The following is a 12,209-nucleotide window of genomic DNA, read 5'->3' as shown; positions in this document are numbered from 1 at the left end:
GCAGATATAGAAACTATATTTATCTTACAGAAAAGAGCCATTCGCTCTATATATAATTTACGTGCTCGGGACTCACTAAGAGATCATTTTAAGAATACTGGTATCCTTACTGTACCATCACAGTATATATTTAATAATATTTTGCATATACACAAAAGCTCTGACTTACACACAAGAGTAGGAGATAGACACGATTATGGCACAAGGAACAGGAATAGAATTGAAATGCCATTTTTCCGATTAGCTAAAGTTAAAAATTCATTTATGGGTCAAGGTATACGCTTATACAATAGAATTCCTCACAATATTAAAGAGTTTAGTAGTTACTAGTTCTAAATTTAAAACTTACATAAAAAATGTACTAGTTCAGAGAGCGTACTACAGTATTCAGGAATATATGGATGATAAAGACCCATGGAGGGTTGTCGCGTAAAAACCACAGGACAGTTCTTTGGCATATTATGTAGTTAGATATAAGTTACATATTATGTAAATTTATTGACATTATTTTAAAAGAGCAACTATGGAGTTTCTTGCCGATTCTTCTCCATAGATACTGCTTTCCGAATCGGTGGTAAATGTTAAAAATACTATGTAATGACGATTCGAAAGTGCTACTAAATAGTAGTCTAATTGAATAAATGAATGTTTGAGTTTGAGTTTGAGTTTTAAAAGATTCAATTTCTATACCATCCATACTAATATTATAAATGCGAAAGTAACTCTGTCTGTCTGTCTGTTACTCAATCACGCCTAAACTACTGAACCAATTTGCATGAAATTGGTATGGAGATATTTTGATACCCGAGAAAGGACATAGGCTACCTTTTATTACGAAATATGTACCACGGGCGAAGCCGGGGCGGACCTCTAGTATCATCATAAGTCTGCCTTCTAATTCTTTTTCAACGTGATTGGTGTTTATAGAACGTCAATGCTTGTCTAACATTCTTCGTTTCCGCCATTAACTTGACTACGGTCAGACACCAAATCCACTTTAAGCTCAATACAAAACTCTGCCTGAGGTGTAAGCAGAGTTTTGCTGCGGACAATTATTGGGCGTGATTGTGAGTGTATTTGTTTCCGTTCACCGTTAACTGCGCCTTAATTTGCCCCATTCCTGCTTGCGGTCAGGTGGGATTGTCACTCACCGAGACGACCTTCTTGTAAATCTGCGCGGGCCCACTGCACTCGCTGTACGGATACTCGCCGGTGGCCATCTCCAGCATGCACATGCCGAACGCGTACACGTCCACCGACTCGTCGTAGTGCTCCTCGTACATCTCCGGCGCCATGAACTCGGGCGTGCCTGTAACGCGCCCTTCATTAGACAATCTGGAACATTGCAGGCAGGTTCCCCGAAACATATCTAATTAATTTATATCGAAAAAGAATAGGAAAAATTCTATCATATTTTCTCAATTTTTATAATCATTTTTAATTATATATTATATATATATACAGGGTGTCCCACTATTGGTATACTAAGCGCGAAGGGTCTTGTAGTTTTGCATACACTGATCACGTAAAAAATACTTAAACAACAAAATTACGTCAAAAATTTTTTGCTAAATTTTTCCTGAAAATTCATGTTTTCTTCTCTAGCTTCGCGCAGCCGGCATATACCGCTTATCTAATGTGAGCATTTTGTCTATGAAAACATAATCTTAAACGATAGCTCACGTGCTGGTGGCAAAGTTGGGCGGGTTGCTTGTTATGGGTGTACACATAGAGTTTTAAGAATTCATTTATTTGAAAAAAAAATGCGTCTGGAATTTTATAAGTATTTTTTACGTACTCAGCGTATGCAAAACTATAACCTCCTTTGAGCTTAGTATACCAACAGTGGGACACCCTGTATAACTACACAAATAAAATAGTAATTAATCTGGAAAAGCTTTATCTGAAGTCGCACAACCACTATACACATTTTTGACAACCAGCGACCCGAATCAATATTGCCAATAATTTCCCGATGTTTAATAACATAAGAGGTGAAATCCCCGCTAATATTATAAATGCGAAACTATTTTAATAAAAAAAAATGCGAAAGTAACTCTGTCTGTCTGTCACGCTTTCCCGCTTAAACCTCTCAACCGATTTTGATTAAATTTGACACAGACAATCTTTAGACCCTGAGAAAGAATGTGGGCTACCTTTTATCAACGTACCATAAGAGAAGCACATACACATTTCACAATCGTATAAACATATGGACTATTATATATTATAATGTATTGATAACTAACCTATAACGGACTTAGCAAAACTCCTATTCTTGAGTGTAGCAAGGCCGAGGTCTCCGATCTTCACGCTGCCCGTCGTGCCCGTTATGAATATGTTGTCGCACTTCAGATCTCTATTTAACGCAATGAAATAAATAATATATTAACAATAGTTGATTTGAAAGTTTATGTTTGACTTTATAAAAACGAATCATGATGCGTTACATAATTCATTTTGAATATACAACGTTAAATATAATATATATATGTGGGGACGGTGTAAATAAAAACGCCAAATTAGCCCAATCAGTTTATTTCCCAGACACCGGTTAACAAAAATACATTTTAACAATCCTCCATTTCTTTTAGTACCGAGCCACAAAGTCAAGTCATAGATAACCATCAATCTACAGATAACATATCCACAGAGTAAATAATAGAAAACACAGACTAAAAATAAAGCTAATTATGAAATACATCTCAATATTTTATCCTATTCCCACATATATATATATATATATATATATATATATATATATAACACTATTACTGGCTAAATTCTGACGAAATGAACCGATAAAGAACAATCTATTATAAAAAATCTACCATTTCAATTCAAATCGTCTATTTATCATTGTTGATTACTATTGGAGCCCTTTAGCTCCCAGAGTGTTGCTTATTATGTGTATATTGAAGTTTTTTTTACAAAATACGAACCAATTATGAATTAAAACTCAATCTAGATATTTATTGACTTGATTATTAACTGTTTACATTGATGCCTGAAATAAATAAATAAATTAACCAATGCCCTGCGGTTTCACCCGCATAGATAGCGATATCGTTACAGTGAAAAGTCTACTATAGGTCGGACTATAGGTTTAATTTTTAATCACATGAAAATCACCTTTACCCCGTCCCGCACTGCGGCCTTTTTTTATTTTTTTTGTTTTAGTGGGGAAATCTTGCATAGATACCCACGGCCTCCGAGGGAGGGGCCGTGGGTTATGTCGGATTCCTACCGACCAAAACCCCACTGTGTTCCGTCAAGCCGCATATTGGTAGAATTCCTCCGTGACCCCCGCACTACGGCCTGCTCGAACAGTATACCTATTACCTACTATTTTCTGTAGATTGACACTTTTAAAAATTCGTTATATCTTTTGAATGGAATATCCAATTCTTTTCATTTAAAAAGTATTTTGCTGGTATTGAAACAGTCTATAATAAAACATCATTTATTGGGATAAGGATTAATATATGTGTATGAAAAACATGGTTTGATTACTGTCGGCACTTTTATTTACTTTGAAAACGTAAAAAAGTTGTTGTAGTAACATAACTACTGAAGATGTACATATGGTATCGCGGACTTTCTTGTAGATATTGATCCATTCTATAATACCGTAGAACATTTTTTTGTTCTATCTTCTATAGATTCCGCAGCGCACGCATTGACATAACTTTTATTGAGGAATTTTTTACACCTTGGGTTACATTATTTAATTTTTGGTAAGGATCTCTATTTTTTTTCAAAATGCAATATAGCCTATGTTGCTCAGTGAAGATGCAGCTTTCTAATGGTGAATGAAATCGGTCCAGAAGTTTATGTGTGAAAACCATACATACATACATACTTACAAACTTTTCCTCTTTATAATATTAGTATAGATAACATCTCACCTGTGAATAATAGGCGGTGTCCGGGAGTGCAAAAAGTTCAGCCCTTTGAGTATCTGCCGGCACCACGACTTGAGAACCTTCGGGTTGAACCGCTTGAAGCGTTTTAGATATCTTTTGAAAAAAATTATTATAGGTTAGTCCCCTAACTAGATGGTGTAACAATCATTAATAAAAAAACATGTAAGAAATTATGAAAAAAGTTCTTTAGTGTGATTTTTTTCAAAATAAAATATCGACAGATTTTCGTGCCAATTTAAAATATTTTTAAACAAGTAAATAGTATTTTAGCGTCTTGGTAGTGTTATTGAGTTCTTACCACATTATTCAATACCTTATGGGCATTCTTAACCCGTGACGCGTCCTATGTACAGACGGTTAATCGTAACTCAAAATGGTACTGTAGCGTCCTGCGTAACAACGACTGTTCATAACGCGGCCAATGACTTTGAAGGTCACCTGTAGTTCTTACAAGTGAATGTTTCCAGTATAAAAAATATTTCTCTATGCCTTAAACATTTATAATTCGAATCGACACGACTCCGAGACAGGCAATAGAGACCAAAACCACAAAATAAAAAAAAAAGTGAATCATTGATTGAGTTGCGTCATCGGCCATAGTTTGTGACATTTGTCTTGTTCAACGAATATTTGGATTGTGAATTATGCCGAGAGGAATAATTAGATGAGTGATAATTGAGACGTATATTACTGGAAATTTTACGTAGAATACGTTTATGATATTGGTTTTAGGGATATTTGAAGAATACTCAGTGAAAAAGTGTCTCAACTTTTCAGTGCGGAAGACGCAAAATGGCGCTTTTTTTCTTGTTTGTGAATAATGGAGATTTGTTATTATTCATAGTGAAATACGTTGTGTTAAATGTGTGAAAATATAAGTGAATGTATTTGGCAATCGTGTAGTGATATGAAAACGTGAATATGATCATTTGATGACTCAGCATTATCATGTAAGTGTTAGTATGTAAGTAATTAAAATTAAAACAAAAGAAAATCAATTTTTTATAATTTTATAGAAAAAATATATCGTCATGATTACATTTTTATGCTATAACTAGTTTCTTCCTCTTTCCAAAAATATATCATACATGGCATATAATTATAGAACAATAGGGTAAATAAAATTTTCAAACTCGGTAGTCATAAAAAAGCTAGATTTCGTGAACTCCCTTGACACTATCGGGATCGGTGCCGGCTGTGCGCCGGACGCGTCACGGGTTAAATAGCGGAATTAGATATTTATCGAAAAGCTCGAAGGACCATAATCCACATTGACAGTTTAATATTTTTGTTACACTCAATAATCAGTTTTTCAAACCTAAACACACTTTAAAATTTTAAAATTACACTTATACCCGGCGCGGCGAATGATGATCCCTATGACACTGACAATTATTCTCAAGAGACAAACTTGTAATGGCGTTACCATTAAATTAGAAACGTATTGGAAGCGTCTAAAAATGGCATTTATTAATTTTTACGTAGCTTTATGCCATAACAATGATATTCTGTTGGAATTATAACAATTCTTAACATTTACGAGAAATTATATCAATCTGACTTTACGTTTACGTCCTACAAAATTTACATCGTTGGCATTTATCGACTAGTGCGGAAAGTATCGATAAATAAATTTCGATAATGGAAACGAGATCACATTTTTTAATCAACTTCAAAAAAAAGGAGGAGGTTATCAATTCGGCCGGTATGTTTTTTTTTTTTTTTATGTGTGTACACCGATTTCTCCGTGGTTTCTGAACCGATTTACGTGATTCTTTTTTTGTTCGATGCGGGATGGTGTCGAATTGGTCCCATAAAAATTTTATTCGGATAGGCCCAGTAGTTTTTATTTTATGAGCATTTTTGTCTGTATTTGTAAATGTTGCAAGTGCAAGTTTGAACTCGGTTGTTTTTAACGCAGTTATTGACTTGTTCCATGCTTAAGCTTCAGTTCATTCACTATTGAAGGGAACAGAAGTTCGCAGCATAATTAATTAATTAATTACCGTTTGCGTTAATTTACTTACCTATGATAATATAAGTTTTTTAGACAAATTAAATGGGGGCTTCCACTTTGAAACGGTGGAATGGTGAAAATGATAAGGCGCATTTTTATGTTTTGGAAAACTTTCGTTTTACTTTAACCTACTTAATCTATGCAAAAAACTTAAATTAATACAACAACAACATAAAAGACGTTAAAAATTTTAGTTAAAAATTCATTTTATAATATTTATAAAAACATGTTTACCGACGTGGATGAATGCAAACCACGCCTTTGCCTATAAAATAGTAAAGTATCGACACGACCCATCATAGTGCAGGTCCACACTGCGAGCCTAGCGCGGTTGCGACGGCGGGCGCGAAATATCAAACGTATGAAACGCGCCTTTGCGTCCACATTGAAATGACTATGGCGGAAGCCTAGTGCGACGGTAATGAGCGAGCCAGCGCGCGTAGTTTTCAAACTCTCCTATCCGCGCGTTCTGGCCACACTACGGGCCTAGTCAGCAAGCGACCCAATGCGCGGACGGCGGGGGTATCAAACCAGTTCGGTCTTGTCGCTCGACTTCTTATATGTATTATATCCTTTATTGTTTTTCCTAAAATAGCGGTAAATACTTAATTGTTGAAGTGAAACTTCTTTATTTATAAGTGCGATTCAATCTAAAACACTTATTATACACCACAGTAATTTTGTAGGGTATAATCTCAATTCTTCATATAAGATTCACCCGTTATTCCTCTGTTTTATTTATTTCGTGTATAACTTCTATAATGATCTCATCTCAAAATCGGACTGTCCAGTAAAAATAGCAAATCTTCCAAAGTTTGCAACACCCGAAAAACGTCGAACCGCTACTTGAGCTCGCGCGTCGGTGTGGCCACCGCGAGCGCCCGCTCGTCGCGCCCGCCTAGGCGCCGCCACCGCGCTGAATGTGTGGACGCACACTTAAACATCGGAGATGGATGGCAGATCAAATGTTGTTATATAAAATTGTTACAAATTCGTATATTTGTCCTAATCTTCTATCAAAAATTAATATAGCTGTTCCAAGGAGATACTCTAGGAAAACCAATGTATTTTTTGTCAAAAGATATAGAACCAATTTAGGCTTCAACAGCGTCATTGCTAGAGTTTGTCGGGAACATAATAGATTATTTAATAGCACAAAAGTTGACATCAACTTTCTTAGTTTGTTTGCATATAAAAGCGTTTTACATAAAAATTATACTGATGAGAATAATGTTTTCTGATTAGAATTTATACTACGATTAGAAGCTATAATTTGATACAACTCAAAAATGCATGTTGTATTTGCCTGTAATTGGATCTACATCTTGCTATGCATGCTAATTTATGTCACATACTCAAAATATATTATAAATATAAGATGTACATCTGTTGGCAAATCAAATAAATAAATAAATAAATCATGGCGTAGAGGAACTTCGTCAACAAAATCATAATTGTAATAAAACAAATATTATTTATATGAATTACTAGCGGTCCGCCCCGGCTTCGCCCGTGGTACATATTTACGTTTTCTCTACATAAAAACCATCCTCGTACTTCAAGGAATATAATAGAAAAGAATTATCGAAATCGGTTCAGCCGTTCACACGTGATGCCATGACAACGCGAAACGGGTGCAGACCCGCCGCCTTTTTATAGCTCCCGCCGCGAAGCGCGTCGAACGCGGCAACTGATACACAAAAATAATCCTTATGGCTGCATGATTCTGTATTCACGCGCGATGACTTATAGCGTATTTCATGTATAACTTTGGTGTTTCTACACCGATTTACATGATTCTTTTACTATAACCTGCCCAGGAGTATGAAGAATAATTGTGCCAAATTTGGTTAAAATCCGTCGTGTAGTTTTTGTTTCTATAACGAATATACAGACAGACAGACAGACAGACAGACAGACAGACAAAAATTTTACTGATTGCATTTTTGGCATCAGTAGCGATCCCTTATCACCCCTTCATAGTTTTTTTTTAAATATATTTCATGTACAGAATTAGCCTCTCTACAGATTTATTATAAGTATAGATTAGCTACACCATCGGACGTTTATCGTGTCATAGGGATCACATTCGCCGCGCCGGGTATAATTAACACTTTAAAACCTAAACATACGCTTTAACAATTTTGATACATTATTTCCACGTCATATTTCTTCCCAATATTTTTTTTTTAATTTAATACCAAACTAAACTCACGTCTTCAATGTGCCGGAGACCATGAGCTCAGTGATGAGTACGATATTCTTCTTCTTGGCCACAGTTCCCTCCCAATAGTTGTAGAAACGCACAATGTTCGGATGCTGCAGTTTTTTCAACATGTCCGCCTCTTCGCGGAAGCGTAGCCGCTCGGTTTTGTTTAGCTTCTTCTCCTGTAATTGAAAAGATTATGTAAATATTTAAATTACATATTTTAAAACCCATAAAAACTACACACTGATAGCTTTTTTTTATTCCACAACCAGCAAAGAAGTGGGTGGTGCATTAGATGTTTATAAACTTTTTTGTGCTAAGTATAATAGGAATATCGGGAGAGCTCAATCCAATACAATACGTATTCAAGAGATGACAATGTTGACCAATAAGTACGCATATTTGTGTTCCACAAAACGTTTGGCACCGCAACTCACCAACAACTCGCACCACGCCACCGCGACCCCAGTCTGCGTGTCGAGCCCGTGGTACACTGTTTTGAAAGAGCCGCGACCCACTTCCTTGTCGTATTTGAAGAACCTGCCAATATAATTATTTATTTAATATGTTTTTGTACACAAGAGAGATAGAGAAATACGGGAAGAACATAGGCCTGTGTTTAAAGATAATAATCATGCATCAAATTGTTGATGGTTTGAAATATAACTAATCTTAACAGTTAGAAAAACAATTAATAAACAAATCAAACAATTAGTAAACACAGAAACCACAACTTGTGGTAAAATGTTTTATTGTAAAATTAACAAAGATTTTACCATTTTCATTAAATTATGGTTAACTGTAACCTTCCGCAACATCATACCATCTAAAAAAATGAATATACAAAATATATATAACTATAACCTCACCTGCCACAAGGCGACACCCCAATGGGCTCCTCCTCGTCTTCCTTGTCCGCCTTCTCCTTGTCCTTGTCCTCGAGTTTGTCCAACTCGTAGATAGGATCGTACACTATGCCTGCAATTACGTCGTAGATGCGTACAGGATACATATTTTGCTTTTGTTATCACTGAAACTTGTTTGCAACATGGCTCAATATAATTTGTTTCTGCACAATTTCGGGTTGTCTGGCAGAAATCGCTTACAGCGATAAAACCGCCCTCTGTACATGTTATTACTTGTATAGCTCTTAGTTTCTAATCCTGTATTAAATGTGCAATAATTTTTCATTCATTCTTCATTCATTCAATTTACTATAACACACTTAATTTACAATTTTATTTAAAATGACAAGAATAAAGTTTTTTATTTCATTAATACACGTATGTCAGAATAAACGTAGAAAAATGTTGTACGATATAGGTAAACCAGAATCTGATGGCAATTAGGGAAATCAAAATTTAGAGTATGCAACCCTAGGGAAAATGGACTGAACGATCTTGATACTGCGTATTTTTTATTTTGTCCTCAATATCATTAGTCACATTACACAAGTGGATAATACTGTATTTAATAATGAGATATCCACGTATTATTATCTAGGTACTTATTACATGTATAATATACATATTACTTTTCTAAAATACATAATAATATTATGTATTTACACATACCTATATTTGAATATATGTATATAATTATGGCATGTGAAAATATGGATGTAATGATAATGCAGATCAAAACTTATTTACTAGGTATATTTAACGATTGTTTATAATTTTTTATAAAATAAAACAATAATAAAATAAAATCATGTTTATTTTCGTAAGTATTAACACATTATAAAATTGACTTGTACACCTTGGACTTGACAAATAGCCGAATCTGTTATAAGTTTTCATAAAATTATATTTTAATCAACAAACAATATAATAGTTACCTATTTATAACATTTTTAAATTAAAGTATCAAAACCGGGTAAGTCCAACTTAGCAATAAAATCTTTCACGCGCTTTAAAATTGAAAATTGTGATGTGTTTGACCCTTCTTCATCGAATATTTTTCTATACACATTGTAAACAACAACTCTTGCTTGTGATCGCAGCGGTTTTATGGACATTTTGAAGATTTTGAAGACAAAATCCTAAAAATTAATCATCAACACAAATAATTTGACAACCAATTTGATAGTTGTCAAATAAAGTTGCCACATGAAAATCTCTTATTTTTGAAATATAAATATGCCATCAGATTCTGGTAGACCTATAACACTTTTTAATTTATTAACACACTGGATTCACTATTGACTATATTATTTTGCAAAAATCGACCAGAATATACACAATTAATATCGACATAATTTTTATTTTATTTTATGAACACACTCAATTCACTAATTTATTCTGCAAAAACGGCAAAAATTTACAAAGAAAAACGCCGTGTTCTATATTTTTACTTTAATAACACGCTCAAACTATTCTATTATGTAAAAACCTCCAGAATAAACAACGAAACACGTCGTGTGACACAATTACATGTTCGATAATAGACTGATGTAATAAAAAAATAAAATAAAACAATTAACACCCACCGTTCTGTTGTTTCTGCGACGTCTCCGCGCCTTCCGTGTCCGTTTTCTCTGTGGCTGTGTTCTCTTGTATGTTCTCTTCCTGTTTGTAAATATTGATTTTTAATGCTGGTTTTTTTTTTTTGTTTTATTTCTATAAGTATGTTGTTAATAAAAATTATAATGTTATTGTGTACATAATCAATTATAAAATGATGTAATCGTGTAATTATTTTTTATAAATATATTATAACAGTGTGTTAAAGCAAAAAAAAAACACATTTTTGAGCTGCTCAAAAATGTGTTTTTTTTAATATTTTCTGGAGTATTCCAGAAAATATTTTAAAATGTCGTACAAAGGAGACTATTTTTTGTGGGCCCACCAAGACTCGGTAACGTATAGTCATAAAAAAAAAACGTGTAAAAATATAAAATTATATTATGAATTTTGTAACTTCATTGTTTTACAAACGAAACCGGAATCATGAAATCGAATTAAAAGTCTTATTTTGATATCATCCCTGCTGTAGAGTGCGTTTCACGAAAGAGTTCCCCTGCCGTTATGTTGGCTTACCTGACTGTCAAAAACGAAAATATTTTTTTTAATCAAAAATGACAGAGAAAATATTCTCCTTTCTAGGCAGCCGACCCCGTAAGATACGGGATAAGGCTAGGAAGAAAGGAGAATATTTTCTTTGTCATTTTTGATTAAAAAAAAATATTTTCGTTTTTGACAGTCAGGTATGCCAACATAACGGCAGGGGAACTCTTTCGTGAAACGCACTCTAGTGTGCTGTCTACAAACAAAGAACAATGGCCAACATTAAAAAAACTGGAATGAAACGTTTTTATCGATAGAATGAAAATAAAACATAAAAAGCGAAAAAAATTGCCTTCAATAAACCACTTTAGTTTTTTACTTTGTTTCTACTCAGCAAAAAAAATCCGTGTAACGAAACGTTATATTATCTATTGGCTGCTTTGACGGAATAATATGTCAGATTGCTCCTGTGACCTGTCGTAGCTCCCTGCGTCAATGTTTGCAATGAATGTAAACAATGTTTTTAGTACCTATTTAAAAATGATATTGCTACAACTTAAGAGCGTTTAATATTACAATTGAACATGAATAATAAAATAGCTGTGCAAATGCATACCTATCCTAATATTATGTACCTATTTATTATAATATTAGTCATAAAATATCACGTACCTAAATACCTACTTAACTAATAATTTCTTATTGAATCAGTTTTCCCAATCGCTAAAATCGCATCAAGGTCCAGTAACTTGAGGTACACCCACTTATATCTATTTTCTATACTATTTATAATCAAATCGGGTCTCTGTGTTTGTGGTACCTTCGTTGTGTCTGATTTCCGAGCTTTAAATCGTGACAATGTATATGATGTTTTCTAATATTTATTTATTCATTTATTTAAATATATCGTACCCAATGATTCGGATGGGTCACACAAGACAAATCGCTCATTATCAGTTAGTTTTTATGTAGTAATGAGGTGAATGTTTGCACACGTATTTCTAAAGATTCTGGTTAAAACATGTAAAAGTAATGTCACCACTGTAATC

The 12,209-nt window shown here is 34.0% G+C and overlaps 1 protein-coding gene across 1 annotated transcript in view; it reads right to left on the bottom strand.

Moving 5' to 3' along the window:
• LOC149897830 (uncharacterized) overlaps nt 1-12,209 on the bottom strand; it is a 59,450-nt gene that overhangs the window by 27,709 nt on the left and 19,532 nt on the right. The window contains exons 6-12 of the mRNA XM_090115845.1: nt 10,644-10,722; nt 9,022-9,130; nt 8,590-8,692; nt 8,159-8,331; nt 3,909-4,019; nt 2,250-2,359; nt 1,152-1,309 (exon numbers count right to left, since the gene is read on the bottom strand). Of these exons, the coding sequence (XP_089971971.1) occupies nt 1,152-1,309; nt 2,250-2,359; nt 3,909-4,019; nt 8,159-8,331; nt 8,590-8,692; nt 9,022-9,130; nt 10,644-10,722 (843 nt within the window). The remainder of the gene's footprint in view (nt 1-1,151; nt 1,310-2,249; nt 2,360-3,908; nt 4,020-8,158; nt 8,332-8,589; nt 8,693-9,021; nt 9,131-10,643; nt 10,723-12,209) is intronic.

The sequence above is a fragment of the Colias eurytheme genome, chromosome 24 (genome assembly GCF_061535395.1).
Source record: "Colias eurytheme isolate Ceu_HAF_F1 chromosome 24, ilColEury1 Martin Lab GWU primary, whole genome shotgun sequence".
Classification (NCBI taxonomy): domain Eukaryota; kingdom Metazoa; phylum Arthropoda; class Insecta; order Lepidoptera; family Pieridae; genus Colias; species Colias eurytheme.
The sequence above is the reverse complement of the archived record's forward strand: the minus strand, read 5'-3'. Positions and strand labels throughout refer to the sequence as shown.